At 48.4% G+C, this 17,742-nt stretch overlaps 1 protein-coding gene across 1 annotated transcript; it reads right to left on the bottom strand.

The window, feature by feature from the left end:
* LOC106828134 (rhox homeobox family member 2-like) lies at positions 1–9,756 on the bottom strand. The gene is made up of 4 exons (XM_014836379.3): positions 5,923–9,756; positions 5,386–5,758; positions 4,013–4,058; positions 1–506 (listed from the first exon to the last, which is right to left on the bottom strand). Exons 1-4 carry the CDS (start codon positions 6,038–6,040, stop codon positions 192–194), a joined length of 852 nt encoding a protein of 283 aa, XP_014691865.3. The 5' UTR covers positions 6,041–9,756; the 3' UTR covers positions 1–191.
* Positions 9,757–17,742: the final 7,986 nt, after the last annotated feature.

Here is a 17,742-nt window from a genome sequence, read left to right as displayed (position 1 = left end):
AGAATTCACAACTTTATTGAAAATACAAACACGTGCCCTATAAGAGAGGGTCAATGACTGCGTACTTTTATTTAACACATTTAGCAGGCATTTGGTGAACTGCTCTTGATGGTGAGGGATGCAGAATTCGAACTTGGCTCAAAAGAACTTTGAAAAAACTGTCACAGGGACCATTCTTTAGAAAATGTGGGCTACAAAAGGCCCCCTGATGGTAAGGGAGCAGGCCATGCCACACGACAGCAGCCACAGGGAAGGAAAGGTGGAAGAAGCCAGGGCGGAGGCGGCAAGAACACAGGAGGAAAGGGAGACCCCGGCGGCAGAGGCAGCCCCGGCGGCAGCGGCTGCAAAAGCATCCGCATGCCATCCGGAGTCCGAATCAGGATGGTACTTCTGGGTCTGCCCGAGCCAATGACGACGGGGGGGCCCAGGACCACGGGGGGCATGACTCTGAACATCAACGCCCTCTGCCATCTCCTCCACTTGGCCCTCCTATTCTTAAACCAAACCTTCAAACAGAGGGAAAAAGGGATTGGTTTAGTACGTTGAGCGTTTAATGTCATGAAAAAACACAGCAGGCAACTCTCTATGCCCTTAAGATTTTAAACTGCGTCAGGAGAAGCTGTTTCCTTCTTGCGAAAATATCTTAGGAAAGTTGCCACCATGGCCCCCCGCCCCAGCTCGCCGTCGGTGAGCACTGGCCACGTGCCAGGCTCCGGCTTGGCAGATTGCTGTGTCTCTCTCCTCCCACCTTTAATGTTATTTTCCCCACTCTCGGACGCAGGTGTGGCTGAGGAATTGCACCGTGTCCCTGCTGTGATTGCTATGCTTGGTACGTCTGTGTCCTGACAGCTGACCCTCAGCTGTCCAGCTGCCACTAACCCCTCCTCACTAGGCAAGTGTCACAGTGATCTTGGGGAAGCACAGTATGGTAAGAAGTGGGTGTCTTTTCAAGTCATCCTGAGGGGAACAGCCTCCATGTTGAAAAGCCCATCTTCAGTGTACAGGAAATAATCAAAGGGGGTGTGTGGGATTTTTAAACCAAAGCTTTCCTTCAGGGATGACTAAAGGGCCATTCATCCTCTGCAACCTCTTGGTAGTTAAAAAGATGGCATTGCGAGCGAGGCTCGGTCAGAGGGGGCCCAGGGAGTTTGTGGCCGGGCTTGCTGGGACACGAGTATAGCTGAAGCCATGGACACTGCTTTAACTTTTTAGACTTTAGGGGAAATGAATGCTTAGACTCACTAAATTCGGGCCGACTTTACTAAAGTCCCAAATTTACCAAGTTGACTAACTCTCTTAAAATCCTTGCCTAGCCAAGAGTTTGGAGGGAAAGAGGCATACCGCTGTCACCGTTGTCAATTCTGCGAGCTCCGACCTGGCCCACCCTCCAAACCTTCCTGGGCTCGGGACCAGGTCAGCCCACTGCTCCAGGACCCTGGGAGGGGGCCGCTGATGCCCGGCATGCCACTCAACCTAGGCCGTGCCGCTCACCCAGGAGGTCCCCTTCTCCTCCCTTATGCTTAAGGCAAGAAGATGGAACCAGCGGTTGGGGAAGAGAGTCGACAACCGTGTGGGTGAGGGGGTCACAAAATATCCAAACAACTAAAAATAAAACTGCCCTTTAGACTACATTGTCCCCTCAGCATCCTAGTCAGCTCAATCACGCTGTGTTTACTATTTTGGGACAGTCCCAGTCTGCATCCTCCTCTCTCTGCCTGTTGCCTTATTTTCACTCTCCCACCGTAGTGTTTGGGTCCTTCTGTGTGAATACGTAGTCTAAAAAGCCACTGTGATAGGGCTCACTTTGAGGGATCCCAGCATACCAGCGGTCAAACCTGCATAAACACAACCAAAATGCAAATCGGGCTCACTGGGGTAAAGGCTGATACTAGCTGCATATTTAAAATACCGGTTTCCTAGAACGACTCTTACTGTTAATTGCAGACTAAGGGGGAACCTCCATTAACATTTTCTTCAGACAAATGCTGTATGATCTCACTTTTATGTGGGATCTAACAACAAAAAACCAAACTTGCAGAAAAAGACCAGATTTCTGCTTACCCGAGGCAGGGGCTGGGGGGCTGGGAATTGGACGAAAGTGGTCAAAAGGTACAAACCTCCAGTGAGCAGATAAATGAGTACTGGGGCTGTGATGCACGACGTGACGAGCACTGTTACCACTGCTCTACCACAGTTACCACTGCTCTACGGTATCTCTGAAAGTTGCTGGGAGTAAATCCTAAGAGTTCTCACCACAAGGAGAAAAACAATTTTTTCTTTTTTGGTTTGCAACTATGTGAGCGATGATGGAGGTTAATCAAACTGACTGTGGTGATCACTTCACAATATGGGTAAGTCAAAGTACCGTGCTGGACGCCTCAAACCTAGACGGTGCTGCTTACCCGTCAGGGCTCAGTGAAACCAGGGGAAAACGTCTTTGGGAAATTCATGCTGTAGAGTTTGGAAACAGGTGAGAACATCCTCTCTCTTTCCTTAGTTGTTTCTTGTGGCTCCTCGTCCCTGCAGAACCCCACTGAGGGAGCACTGCGCAAACCCATGCAGGGAGGAAGTCCACGCACGAAAACTGAAGTTTTTCTTTTCCTCTGAGCTTGCTCTGCCTGCTTGCGAAAGCAGAGGCCTGGTCCTCCCGGCCCCGGCCAGACCCGACTGTGAGCCCAGCCCTCGGCCTCAGGACGCCAGCGCTCAGCGGCCTGCTTTGTTGGGCTGCTTCTCAGACACCCCGGCACTAGGTCTGCGGCCCGTTTCCGTCACTGCCCTCACACACGGTCTCTGCAGCAAAGCTAATAAACCCAGCCTGATTTTTCTTTTCCTCTCTTTCTGTCTTTTCTCCTTCTTCTTTTTTTCACTTCCAAATTATCCTTTGACACAACTTAGACTTTCCTACGATCTCAAAACATCACCTCTTGATCCATTGACCCATAAATTAGTCATCACTGACTGAGCAAAGAAAAAGCATTTCAAATTCCCACAGGTGAGCATCCAGCCTGAACTAAGAGCCATCCCCCCCCCCACCCCCACCACCAAGTTCCACACAACCCACCGCTTCACGACAGCGCCACAGGAAGGAAGGACACACCTCTTAGGTGTTAGACATTCCTCCAGAGAATATTCACCAATGCACTTGGAGTCTCAAAAATTTGAACGTGTGTGAGGTCCCCAAGGCGTACGTTCGACTCTCTAATTCGTGTCCGGCACTTCCACCTTTCTTAGGTCCGTGGAACTTTGAAATTGTTGTACTTTCCTTTGTTTCATCTTTTGGACATAGTTACAAGGTTGCAACACCCCCTCCCATCCCCGCCACGATGCACAACCTACTATGTTAGCAGTGTTTGCAGGCTCACATATCAAAGAATTCCAGAAGATTAAAATTTAGGGCCGCCATTCTCTACACCACTCTGCCAAACACTTCAAAACAACGGCAGGAGGACCAGGCGCTTGGACTCATGCTATACCCTCCCCACCGGTCTCGGCCAAACCAAACACACATCAGCTGCTCCTCTGCTGTGTTCTATGTGTGAATTACGCCCCCTCTTCAATGCCTAGATACTTATAAATTCACTCCTTACATAAAGAGCTTATGCTTGGTTTTAAGTAATTTAGTATAATGGAACTTCTTGGTGCATTCATCTGAGCAATTTCCACTTCAGACTTAACCCCAATGTGACTCCACACACAAGTGTTACCTAAAGGATACCCGTGTCAAAAGGAGTTGAGCTATACATACACATCTATCTTTGTATATAAGGAACAGTGTACTAATGACCATTTTTTTTTTTTCTCCTTTAGGAAATCATGTTCCTTCTGGTGACGGGCAGTTTCCAAAAGCTGCTGTTTACTTACCCCGTTTTCCACCCACCAGGACCCCAAAGTTCAAAACTCATTTCCCAAACACGGAAGAGGCAACAAAAACACACAAACGTGAGACCGTGTAGGACAGAAGCAGGTTTTAGAAGGGCTGCCCTGCCGAGCTGCTTTGTTCAGGTTTACTCACCTGCACCCTGGCTTCAGTCACACCCATGCGTCTAGCAAGCTCCTGTCTGAGGGGGGAAAAATCGCAAGTGTTCAGTATTTGGAGCTGTGCATTAAATTAAATCTAGCGTGATAGTGCATTCTTATTTGAAACTTTTTCTTTCAGGGAAATGTCAGCCATTTGCTTTACGAACCCACTTCTGCAGTAGGAAAACTCACACCACTTCAGGACTGACAGTGAACTGACGTTGACAAAGCACTGAAGGAGAGCCAAGTATCACGGGTGAAGGAGGCACGGTTCCCAAGGACGCATGAAGTTCTAGTTCACCGAGTGTTACCGACTTCAAAATGAAAAAGAATATCTGACTGAGCAAATTTCCCTACCAACTTTCAACCATTGCTCTCACTCGTGTTACGCATTAAATTAGAACCTTAAAATAGCCTGCTATCTATCTATCTATCTATCTATCTGTCTATTATCTATTATCTGCCTATGAGTGATGAACAGGCTGGAGTCCATTCCTAGACGATGCTTAAGGATGGCACAAACTCTCTGCTGTTCATTCTTCGGTTGCACTTATTTTTTTTTTTTTTAAAGATTTTATTTTTTCCTTTTTCTCCCCAACGCCCCCCGGTACATAGTTGTGTATTCTTCGTTGTGGGTTCTTCTAGTTGTGGCATGTGGGACGCTGCCTCAGCGTGGTCTGATGAGCAGTGCCATGTCCGCGCCCAGGATTCGAACCAACGAAACACTGGGCCGCCTGCAGCGGAGCGCGCGAACCTAACCACTCGGCCACGGGGCCAGCCCCCGGTTGCACTTATTTTTAAACTTTTTTTAATCACCAGCTCCCCACCCCACTCGGGTACACTATTCCCTAGTATCTCAGATGAGGCTTGCTTTACGGACAGTTTTCTCTCAAGAACAGGATTTAAGGGGATGCAGAAAAATCGCTAATCAAGATCAATCACTTTCAAACGCAGCGTTTAAAACTATGAAAATCAAGGCAAACACAATCCGTGAACAACAGATGATCAAAACGTTAAACAAAGGCACGATCCAGTCCGGCATTTGCTTCACCCTGCCTCACGCTACTCACTTTTATCCCTGGCCTGGTCCCGACCGAACGTTTTCTATCTTAAAGGCGGCAGCCAAAGTTTCCTGCCTCGATTTATTGAAATCCTGAATGAAAACATTTACCTTGACTCCCAAGAGGCACAGCCCTCACCCCAACCCTAGAACCCAAGGGCAGGGGCGGGGGCCCTGGCAGCCTGGAGTCCCCTAGGTGGCTCTTCGTGAGGGAGGGGAGGAGAGGGACCTGTGAGAGAGCCGAAGGCCGCCCTGGACCAGCCCCACATGCTGCCTGGAAACGACGCGAAGCAGAGCAATCGGCTTACCGCAACCACAATTCGGGATACGGAGTGTGGCGGAAAACGCCCTCCAGCTCCCGCAGCTGCACCGGGGTGAACGTGGCGCGGCGGCCCGGCTGCCGCCTGGCTCCAGGCTGCGGACATTCGACGGCGGCCTGCGGGGGCTGCTCCTCCGGCCCCTGCTCTCCCGCTTCTCGGCCGCCATCGCCGCCGGCCTCGCGGTTCGCGGGAGCTCCAGCGCCAACGGCGCCGTCGTCCTTTTCTTCTCCTTCTCCTGCTCCGTCTCCTGCCTCTTTTCCTTGTGCGGCTGCTGCTGCTGCTTCCTGCTCAGGTTCGGCCTGTATCCCTTCTTCCTCTTCTCCTCCGTCTGCGCTAAGCGAGATCTCCACACGTTTCGCTTCTGCAAAGGAGGAATCCCAAAGAGAAAGATCAGGGCGTTGGAGCCCAGGCTTGGGAAGAAGGGGGTGAGGGGCTGCATCGGAGGGGTGTCCTGTCCGCTCGCCTCTCCCAGGCCACGCTCCTTGCTTGGAGTTGGCCGAAGGGCCTGTCCCGACCACCACTCACCATGCACTTCTTCCCGGTCCTCGTCGTCTCCCTCGTCGCTGCACTGCTGTGGAGGCTCCAGGTCCCGAGTGCTGTCCAAGAGGCCGTGTGCTTCTGGGGATTCTGCTCTGGGATCCATGGCTCAAGGCTGGAGTGGCGGCCCGCGACCCGGCTCCTTCAAGGCTCTTCGGGCGTCTAGTCAGGTCAGAGCGTCTAGGCAGGTTAGAGCAGCTAGTCGGACTAGAGCGTGTCTGAGTAGGCGCCGTGTGTGGGCTCACCACCAGTTGCTGGCGATTGGGCGGGCTGAGGTGCCCATACGGCAGGGGCGTGGCCATCAAATGGGAGGGTGTGCCTGCAAGGAGGGCGCTGGTAGGGAGCATGCGCCAGGACAGAACTTGGGACTCCGGGTTGCCCTTTGCCCGACTACGCCCGACCTCTTGGGTTGTCTTTCCAGAGGAAGAAGGGGTTGCGTTGGATCGTTCCAGCCGATTTGTGCAGGGGAAGCGAGAGAACCCACGCTAGCTCCGTAGACGTTGGAGAGATGTTTGGAGGATCTCTCTTGGCCCAGCCCTCCATATCCAGCATCCAGTCGTAGGCAGGGAATAGTAAACTAGTATGATTGGCCAGGAGGTTGCCTGCTCTGAGTTTTTGCAATGAGGCTGAAGTCAGAGTTCGCCATACTCCCCGGGACTCCAGGAACAGGAGCTTGGCCTTGGGTCTGGTCCGACAGGGGGAAATTCCCCCTTCTACCCCTCTTGACTAAGAATAAAATTGACACGAGACCAGATTAACAGGAGAAAAGCCAATTTAATAGGTCCACATTGGAGATCAAACAAACGATGCTCTCCAAGATGGGCAAAGCAGGCTGCTTGTTAGATCTTTTGACACAGAGAAACAATCTGTGCGAAAATGTCAGGACCGAGAAGCTTAGGTTTGGGGTGTGTAATTAGTGAGGAATTTAAGCAGAATTTAGGCTTGAGGTAGCAAATTAGTCGAAGTAACGGATTTTGTGTCTGCCGGCTTCCTGGCCCCGAATTCCCTAGCTCCGGCGATCAGGCTGTCTCCGTCGCCTGGTGGCGGGAGGGTACCTTCCACATGGGAGATTTATTTCCTGCTTTCCGCGGAAACAGAAAGAGGAGGGGGAAATCCCCTTTTTGCATTGGCCGCTTCTCGAAGCTTCTTACCTTTAATTCAAAATCATCCATAGGCCCTTGTGGGATACTTTGGGGTGCCCTGCGCGGGGCCCCCACGCTCACCTGAGTTGCTTATTCTCCCCTAGTCTTAGTTTTCTTATCTGCCAAATGGAGACAACAATAGAAGCTAACACACGCGGTTGCGAGAAGATTAATAGAGACGATTTAAAAGGACTTTATGAATGACCGTACCCTGTTGCCTCCCATTTCCTACTTCCATCTTTTTCCTAGTTATTTTTCATGAGGGCCCGTGAGAGGAGATCGAGATGCTTATCATCTGAGTGTGGGCACCGAGGAGAGGATGTCTTCTTGTGAAAATAACGTCCCTACCGTGTCTTTTTGGAGATATACACGCTTCACGCAAGAAGCCCATGTCGGCTGCTGCGTATGCAGGGCAGCCATGTGGGGAGGGCTGAGAAGGCCCAGCTGGCCATGGCGCCGTCGGTTCTCACCATCTGGGGAGGCGGATTGGCCCACCCAGGAGCAGGAGGCCCCACAGCTTGGAGGCAGGCAGCCCAGCCCCACCACTTACTTGCTCTGTGACCCCGGGGGAGTTAGCTGACCTCTCTGTGCCTCAGGTGCCGCATGTGTAAAATGGGGACCGTGACCGTACCTCCTCTGTGGTGTTGTGAAATTTGCATGAAGTAATACAAGGAAGGCCCATGGTGAAGGCTCAGACATCTTGAGCTGATGCCGGAGTTAAGGGATCAAGACCGAGTGGGGTCAGTCCGGACGTGAGCCCACACTGTGACTGAAGGTGCCAGACATGGAGCGTAGTCCCTGCTCCCGAGTGGATATGACAGTCTGTGGAGCGGCACATCGCTGTGCTTGCTCATGCTGGCGACATCATGTGGGAGCTCACCGCGCACCAGGGCCTGGCTAATCAGTGTGTTCCAGCCCTCCCCTGAGGAGGGGACCATCACCGTCTTTAGTTCCTGACCGAGGAAATGGAGGCTCAGAGACGTTCACTGACTTCCCCAAGGTTACACAGCTCGGCGGAAGTGCGCCAGGATTCAAACCTTGCAAGACGCTTTGTTCTCAGCACCCCGTGGTAGCAGCAGGTTTGGCTTTTGTGGGGAAGAGGGTGTCCTTTGCACCTCACAGGATGGGTCAGGCATTGGCAGATGCTGAGCTGTGCAGGGAATCCCGGTTACAAGAAGTGGCGTGAGCTGCCCGAGGAGGAACCAAGTGCAAGCTTGTCTCAGGGAACCCCCACACGGCCAGAGTGGCCAGCAGAGTGAGTGCATGTAACACGTGACTTTGAGGGGGAGCTGGAGGGAGAGCCTGAAGACAACACTGTTGTGGGTGAGAACTAGTTTGAAAGGTGGGTTGGGGCCAAAGTTATGGGAGGAGTTCGAATGCCTGGATTTGGGCGTGGGTCACTGTAAGTGTTTTGGTCAGCGGCAGTGACTTGGTGAGAGCAGTGTCTTAGGATGCGGGGGAGAGGGGGAGAGTCTAGGGTGCTACCTGGCTCCATTCATTGCAGTGACTGGGGTGGGGCACATTGTCTGGACGTGGGGCTCCTGATTTGGAGGCCATGGTTGGCCACCAGGGAGATCGTGAGTCTCTTGGAACTCGAATGTAAAATCTGTCCGTACTGTGACTTTAAGCGTGTGCGCGCCTTCCCTCAGATTATCAAGGGGGTGCGTGATGGCACTAACCATCCCCCTGCCAAAATACCGAAGCCCAGGGGTTTGAGTAAAGAAGCCAGGTTGGGAGTTGGAACACCTGAAGTGGGATTCAGCGCACAGCATTGCTCTTCTTGTTTCCTCCTCATGGCGAGAACTTCGGCCCCATGTTCTTGTCACGTGACACTGAGCAAGCCTCATCGTCTCTCTGAGCTTCAGTGTCCCAACGATAAAATAGGGTGACTGCTATTACTACTACTAATGGCTAAAGATAATCGTCTCACAGAATACTTTTTCTTTCTCTTTTTTTCTGTCTCTCGCTGCCTGGCTCATTTCACTCAGCATAACGTCCTCGAGATTCGTCCATGTTGTTGCAAATGGCAGCATTTTCTCTTTTCTCACGGCTGAATAATATCCCATTGTAAATATACATACATACATATACATATGTATGTATACCCCACATCTTCTTTATCCATTCATCCATCAATGGACACGTGGGTTGTTTCCATGTCTTGCTATTCCCGGAATTCTTGTGAAGCTAGAATGAAGTATGGAAAGATACATTGCTAATTTTACCAGTAAAAATATAGGGGGTGATTTTTATTATTGTCAATTGTGTTAAGGGTTTTGACTTTTTATTTATTTGTTTATTTATTTTTTAAAGATCGGCACCTGAGCTAACGTCTGTTGCCAATCTTTTTTTTTCTCTTTCTTCTCCCCACAGCTGCCCAGTACATAGTTGTATATTCTAATTGTAGGTCCTTCTGGTTGTGCTACGTAGGGCACTGCCTCAGCATGGCCTGATGAGCGGGGCCATGTCTGCACCCAGGACCAAACTGGTGAAATGCTGGGCCTCAGAAGCGGAGCAGGCAAACCTAACCACTCGGCCATGGCGCTGGCCTCTTCATTTTTAAAAATACCTGTTATCATGAAATCTTCAAACATACACAAAAGTAGAAAGAATATTGTAATGAACCCCCATAAAAATAATCATCCAGCTTCAATATTTATCAGGCTTTTGTCAAACTTGCTTCGTCTAGCCTCTTTCATTGTCCCTCCCACCCTCTCTTCCTTCTTTCTTCGCTTTCGTCCTCCTCCCCTCCCATTCATTCTCCTCTTGTTGTGATAATTTAAAAGAAACTCAAGACAATATGTCTTTTCATCTCTATATTTTTATGTGTGTGCACTTTCTAAAAAAGATAGGCTTTTCCAACACAACCACAGTGCCGTCCAGGCGCATGATTGGTGCCGTATTCCCTTGGTATCATCACCCAGTCGTCTGTATTCAGAATTCCCCACTTGCCTGCAAGGTGACTTTTTACAGTTTTTTTTTTTAGGATGTAAGTTTTGCTGTGTCTACACTGATAAAGTAAGAGGAAAACTCGTGGGGGCCATTTGCCTTAGAAAGGGATGGACTAAATTAAAGAGAGCCCCTACATGTCTATGACTGCTGGTGGTTGTGTGTGGCAATGAAAGTGATTCAGTTCTTGTGTTCGCTGCCCTATCATAGGACACCACAGGCTCTTCAGGTTGGTTCCAGGGAGCTGAATCATTTGCACACTAACTCCCTGCCCAGACCCTGGAACGTTGCATCCTTTTACTGTAACCAGGAGCTAAGGGTAAAATTCCATGATTTTTCTTTACATTGTGCCTGAAATAGTAAGCCATTATGACCAGGAAGCTTGTACAACCGCTGCCGTCCACGGCTCCATGTGGTGAAGCATGAACCAGACACCACCCCCAAGGATGTCTTCACCTCCGGCTGCCTGGGCTCAATCCTCAAAGGGCTGCTCCCTATGGTCGCATTCTCTGCAGGGCCCTTTCAGAGGGGAACCTTATATGACATCCTTCGTCCTTGCTATGATTGGGAAAGTTATTTGCTTTTGGTCTACTTGATGGTGAAAGAAATGCAATGTGCTAACTACCATTGACTTTCAGATGTTTGGGTCTAGCTCAGTCCCCATCTCCTGTAAGAAGCCTTCCCAGCCCATAGTACTCTCATCTTCTGAGCTCTTACTGCCTTTGAAATGGGACCACGTCATTAGATTCCTATCACCCCTTACCTCGGTTGTGAGCCACTCTTAAATGTATGGGAGCACGGATGCATATGCGTGCGTATGTACACGGGTCGATGCAGTGTGTGTGTGTGTGTGTGTGTGTGTGTGTGTGTGTGTGTGTATTTTGTGATTTCTCAATTAGATTGTAAACTCCCTGCACTTGACACACTTCTCAGTTTTGCCCATGCAGAACCCCAAAGCAGTGCTGTGTACCCAGTAGGCATTCAGTAAGGGCTTGTTGGTTGGTTGGAGAATATAGATGAAGGGTGGATGGCCTTGACCAAGGCCAACAAGCCTGGGAACTTTTAATAGCTGAGTTTGTCGAGTGTTGGCTCCATCCTCTTATTTTCCTCCCAGGCCATCTGGCAGACCTGAGCAACAAACTCTGAGGTAGCAAAGACCTTCCCAGAAGACATCTGGCATTTACTTGGTGGTCTTAGATACGGGTTGAGAAACAGATCAGCAACGTGCTCCCCTCTCTGTCTGAAGAGAGGTCTGGGGAGCCGCCCTGGAAGTCTTCCCTGAATTGTGAAAAATTGCAGGTGCTCTGGGGAGCTGGTACTTTGGCTTCGAGACTGGCAATGCCACACACCTGCCCAAAGCAGAAGACACCTTGAAAATAGTTGTGAGTAAGTCAACAAAGCCCTTCTCGTGCCTAGAGTGAGCTCAGCCAATGAGAAGGGCTGTGTGCATCCACGGAAATGAGCCACTGGGGCAACCGGTTCCCTGCACACTTCCGGTTCCTCAGGAGGCTCTTCGAGTCTAAGCTGGACGTGAGACCGTGTCCTTTCTCAGCCCCACGTTGAAATGACGGAAGGGAAGGGCATGGGCCACAGGACATATTTCACAGAGAGGCCGTATCAACAAGACAGTCAATTCAGCTTGTGTAGGTTGTATGTATGTGTGTATCACGTATTATATAATATAGGGTGTGTACTGTTTTATACATCTCTATATGTATATGTCTATAGCCAGCCCTGGAGGTCTAGTGGCTAAGATTCTCTGCTCTCACTACCTGACAGGGTTTGTTTCCTGGTCAGGGAACCACACCACCCGTCTGTCGGTTTTCATACTGTGGTGGAGGCATGTTGCTGTGATGCTGAAAGCTTGTGCCACCAGTATTTCAAATGCCAGTTGGGTCACCCCCTGGTGAAATATGTCCTGTGGCCCATGCCCTTCCCTTCCGTCATTGCAAACATGGGACTGAGAAAGGACACAGTCTCCTGTTCATCAGCTTAGACTCAAAGAGCCTCCTGAGGAACCGGAAGGCTGCAGGGAACCGGCTGCCCCAGTGGCTCATTTCCATGGATGCACACATGTGTGTATCATATAGGAATGGCTCAAATCAAAGTACATGTTTTTTAATTTCTCCTGAATGAAAAGAAAAATATAAATGGAATGCGAAAAGGAGTACAAAGTATTGAAAATATTTCCTATGCAAACGACAATAGGTTTACATTACAGTTGCGATATTTAGCATTAAAAATACAGGAGGCTGAGTTACGTTTGAATTACTGGTAAACAACATATATATTTTTGGATATGAATGTTTCATAAAATCCTTTTTTTCTTCTGCTGGGTGCTCTGACCTTCCCAGCCTATTACCTTGTCCCTGAGGCATAATGTTTCTTAAGATTCACTCAGTATGCCCGCTTATCGTGAAGAACCGTTACAAAATGTGCCAGCAAGTAGGATCAGGTCAAGCACGTCCTGGTTCGTTAGCTTGGGGCCTCCTCTCTCAGACACTCCTAATGTCTTGGGCATCAGTGGGAAAAAATTTGAGATCAGAACTAGGTAAGCCGAGTGAAGCATCCAGGTAGAGAAACTCACAGGCAGGGATGGAGGGGAGAGACCAAAACATGTATGGGAGCAGGTCTTATAATGAGAAACGACAGAGTGGAACAATGGCAACCTAGGATTCTTGGCCTTAAGAGTGCTTTTAAGGGGCTGGCCCCGTGGCCGAGTGGTTAAGTTCGCGCGCTCTGCTGCAGGCGGCCCAGAGTTTCGTCGGTTCGAATCCTGGGCGCGGACATGGCACTGCTCATCAGACCACGCTGAGGCAGCGTCCCACATGCCACAACTAGAGGGACCCACAACGAAGAGTATACAACTGTGTACCGGGGGGCTTTGGGGAGAAAAAGGAAAAAAAAAATAAAATAAAATCTTTAAAAAAAAAAAAAAGAGTGCTTTTAATTACATTCTTCTGCTTCTGAGAATGAAACTTGTTGAAAGTTAGCTCTCAGGCAAGGGCTACAAATGGGCAGCTGCAAGCTGAGTGTATTCTGCGGACCTGTTTTAGGTGGCCAGCATGCTTTGTGGTGAAACATCTCAGTTAGTTGCCAACATTTAAAGAATGGAAGGTTTCATACCAGCATTTTGATTTGGGGCCAGTCTTGAAAAGCTAGAAAATCTGGCCATCCTGACCCAACATTCTTGCCCAGCAACGCTGAGCTGAGCTGAATACCAGCCGTCCCCTTTGGGAAAGACATGTGCCAGTCCCCACCCTCCTTGCTGTTCTCACGCCTGGCCTTCTCAACATTTGAGTTTGTAACGCCAATCATTTAAAAACATGTTTTTTTTATTATGAGAAATGTCAAACATATACAGAGAGAATCGTAGCATGAGTCCCGTGTCCTCATGACTCAGTTTCAACAGTTATTAACAGCCGTCTCATTTCATCAATGCCCTAACCAATGCTCCAACACCCCTGCATCTGCCCCTGGATTATTTCGATGCAAATCTAGGCCTCGCATCGTTTCATCTGTAAATATCTCAGCTTGTATCTCTAAAGGAACCAGAATGTGTGACTCCTAACCAGGCCTCTTCCCACTATGTCACATATGCCACAGGTTGTACCGTGGTGATAGGCTATATCATGGAGTATTAGTACTGAACATTTCTCAGGGCTTCCTCTGTCGCTGGGCGTTGTGCTGGGTACTTATGTGCATTATGTCATTTGTTCCCCTCATCAGTTCTATGACATAGATAGTGTTATTATTTCCATCGTATAGTCTCCACACAGAAGTCCTCCCTAATACATATATATATATATGCATGTGTATGTATACACATGCAAATGTGCACATATTTATTTATATCATGTAGAATATATTTCTAGGGGCCAGCCTGGTGGCGCAGCAGTTAAGTGCGCACGTTCCGCTTCTCAGCGGCCCGTGGTTCGCCGGCTTGGATCCTGGGTGCAGACATGGCACCGCTTGGCAAAAGCCATGCTGTGGTGGGCGTCCCACATATAAAGTAGAGGAAGATGGGCATGGATGTTAGCTCAGGACCAGTCTTCCTCAGCAAAAAGAGTAGGATTGGCAGTAGTTAGTTCAGGGCTAATCTTCCTCAAAAAAAAAAAAGAATATATTTTTATATTACTTAGATATATTATTCATATATATCTAATTGTATACAAAGCCTAGAAGAAGTAGTTCAACTCTGTTTTCTTTCTTTAGGAAATCATGTTTCTTCTGGTAATGAGAAAGTCCCATAAGCTGGGGTTTACATATCCCATTTCCCACCCACAAAGATTCAAAGTTCAAAACTTAGTTTCCAAACATGGAAAAGGCAACAAAAACACTCAACTTTAGAATGTCCGCAACATAGATGTCCACGTCTTGAAGCAAATTTTAGAATGGCTGCCTTGCCAAATACGTTTTTTCAGCTATACTGACCTGCATGCTGGCCTCAGTCACATGCATGAATCTTGCAAGCTCCTTTCTGAGGGGAGAAAACCACAAATACTCCGTGTTTGGAATTGTAGATGAAATTCAATACACCATACTCACATCACACTTGCTTTTAAATAGCTATCACACAACCCCTCTTCCCTGGGACATTATTCTGTAATATCCAGACTGAGGCCTTGCTTTAGGGGTGGTTTTCCCTCCAGACTAAATCTAAGGGCCACCAGAAACTCGGGATTCCAGATAAATAACACATTTTGCGAGATTTTAAAAAATCAAAATTGATGATAATTATGAACAAATTATCAAAATTTTAGATAAAGACGGGATCTGACACTTCACTCGCACTACGCACCATGCCTTACTCTCTTCACCTTGATCACGACACTGGGTCCAATCAAACACTGTTTACAAAACCCTAGCAACAGGCCAAAGTTTGCCCACTTTTAATGCTGCATGAAAATACTTACCTTGGTGCCCAGGAGGCATTGCCTCTACCCTGGGGCCTGAGGACAGGTGGGCCCCACGGCCTTCGGATCCCTAGTTGGCCTTTGGCTCAGGAAGGGAGGGAAGAGGATCTGGGAAAGAAAATGAGGCCTGGGTCTAGCCAGGGGTCTCTTGGAAAGGGAGAACCGCCTGAGCACGAAGCTTACCATGCTAACATGCCTGAGTAGGGAATTTGTTGTAAGATGCTCTCCTGCTCCTGGACCTGCAACAGGGTGAAAGCGGTGCAGTAGAAGGGCCGCTGCCTGTCCTCAGGATGCCTGGGCTCCCGCCTGCCACCCCCGAGGTTCTCTTTGTCTGTCCATGGGGCCAGGAGCTCCCCTACCAACATGGCCTTTTACTGGTGCCGCCGGTGCTGCTGCTCCTTCCTTAGGTTCGGGTGGTACTTCCTCACTCTCACCATGTGATGCAATCACTGAGGTCGTGGGAGGATTTGCATCTGGAAAGGAGAAAAGGCAAGTAGAGAGATCAGGGCATTGGATGCCAGGGTTCAAGGGCAGGAGGAGGCCAGGGCCTGGAACTGAAAGCAGCAGAGAGAGAAGCTCAGCATCAGTCTGCTCCACTGTCCCAGGGAAAGGTCATTTCCTGGAGTTCACTGAAGTACCTGTCACCATCCAGCCACTGACAATGCGGTTTTCCTGGTTTTCGCTGACTCCCAGGTAACCAGTTTCATCGCGCGGCACCTGGGTAGAGGCTCCTTGTCCTCAGTGCTGTCGCTGTAGCTGTGCGTCTCTGCACACTCTGCCCTGCAGTGTGCTGCGATCCCTCGTTGGGTCCAGAGGTGTAACCAGCAGCCGAGTTGAATTGTCTCGGAGTGTCTGATCTTGGTGACAGTGTGTCAGCATCAGGTTCAAAGCATATGTACTTGTTTTGTTTTGGGGTCAAAATTATGCTCAGAGACTGAGTTTGTCTTTGCCGGCAGTTTATTTAACACAGGTTCACTGCAGGAATTTCACAAGCCAAGAGCATACAGGATAATATGTCTTAATAAGCTAATAAATAAATAACATATTCCAAAACGATGATAGATTAATTACACTATTGTTCCAGGCAAGGGGACATAAAAGAGATAAAGTCCAGATTTAGTTTGAGGTGTACCTTTCCTATGAGTTTCTTCTGAGGAGAGGCGGATTGGCCAATGGAGAGCTGACGTCCAGCTGCCAGTGCAAAATAAAAGCCCCCTGTTGCTAGAGCACATTGCTAGGGAATGAGGGAGTTGGCGTTGGTGGGCATGATGATCTTTGAGGGGCCACCACTCAGTTTTCACCATCGCCCCTAAAAGAGTCACGATTACTACAGCAGAAGCTAATGTCCCAAGGATCTTTGCAGAGCTTATTTAGGTCAGCAAAGAGTCACCTTGCCCAGACCGACATGCTCGGCTATTCCTCACAAACTCTGGGCATTTATAGCCCCCTTGCCATCCTTGCTTCTCCACATGTTCTTACGGATAAGCCCCCAGCAGGGTTCATCATCAGCTGAGCCACTGAGTTCTTATCAAAGACAACAGATGAGACAATGACATCCTGACACAACTTCATTCTTATACCAAAACAACAAGTTCTTGTCTTTGTCATAAGCAGGTGCATTAAAACAACTTCACTTAAATCCTAAACAAGTGGATTTGAAATCATATCAAACCCATACACAGCAGTACTACATATTAGATGCCAGCCATTGGCTTTCTCACCACCAGTTGCAGTAAGTGGGACATGCTGGTGTGTGCCTGCACTAGTGCATGGCCATAAAACACAAAATATTGTTTATTATCATGTAAAATATGTATAAATGTAAATTTTACACAGTATTTGAATGAATGGTGAAAAATATATTTGATTTTAGAATCATGTGCACTAATAATGCTTAAAAAATGCCTTTAATAAAGCATGTCAGCTTCAAATATTTATAAAATATTTTTTATATTCTACATATTTAAAAATATTGGGGCTGGCCCCGTGGCCAAGTGGTTAAGTTCGTGTGCTCCACTTTGGCGGCCCAGGGTTTCACTGGCTCGGATCCTGGGCGTGGACATGGCACCGTTCATCAGGCCGTGCTGAGGTGGCATCCCACACAGCACAACCAGAGGCACTCACAACTACAATATACAACTGAGTACTGGGGGGTCAGTGAGGGGAAGCAGAAGAGAAAAAAAAAAGAGGATTGGCAATAGTTGTTAGCTCTGGTGACAGTCTTTAGGAAAAAAATATATATATATATAAAGTTCATGCTATTTTATATGATAATTCATGTTATATAATGATATAAATGTAATAATACATAATTATTACATATTTATACTATGTAATTATTAAATTATTAAAATATAGAGCAAAATAGATATTTTAATATAATTTTGTTAATATAAATATTTTATATATTATTTACAAATATATTTTCACATATTTTAGAATCCAGTGTCAAGATGGTGGTGTAAGAAGACTCTGAACTCACCTCCTTCCCTGGACACAACAAATTTACCAATACTCTTGGAACAATTCCCCTGAGAGAGAACTGAAAACTGGATAAAAAGAACCCTGACAACAAGGGACAGTTCTGACTGAGGCGGAAGAGGCAGAAATTCCTTTCTGGAGAGGAAAAAACCACGTCCTAGCCATGGTGCTTCACAGCCAGCCAGGAGCAATCTTAAGGTATGAAGCCTTCCGGGAGGAGTGGGGGATCTGGATAGGAGACCTTTACGCCTCTGCAGGGCATGGCATGTATGAGGGGCAGGTCTGTGTTGGTGAAGTGTGTGGGGCCTCTGCAGCAGGGT

This window comes from Equus asinus, chromosome X (assembly GCF_041296235.1).
Source record: "Equus asinus isolate D_3611 breed Donkey chromosome X, EquAss-T2T_v2, whole genome shotgun sequence".
Taxonomy (NCBI): Eukaryota; Metazoa; Chordata; class Mammalia; order Perissodactyla; family Equidae; genus Equus; species Equus asinus.
The sequence above is the reverse complement of the archived record's forward strand: the minus strand, read 5'-3'. Positions and strand labels throughout refer to the sequence as shown.

What these genes read in the sequence shown, in the direction of transcription:
- LOC106828134 (XM_014836379.3), bottom strand. Translation starts at nt 6,040, where the DNA reads ATGGATCCCAGAGCAGAATCCCCAGAAGCACACGGCCTCTTGGACAGC. An exon ending in TATCCCGAATTGTGGTTGCG is followed by an intron (nt 4,059 to 5,385) that starts GTAAGCCGATTG and finishes TTCCCCCCTCAG; the next exon opens with ACAGGAGCTTGCTAGACGCA. An exon ending in TGACTGAAGCCAGGGTGCAG is followed by an intron (nt 507 to 4,012) that starts GTGAGTAAACCT and finishes CTCTGTTTGAAG; the next exon opens with GTTTGGTTTAAGAATAGGAG.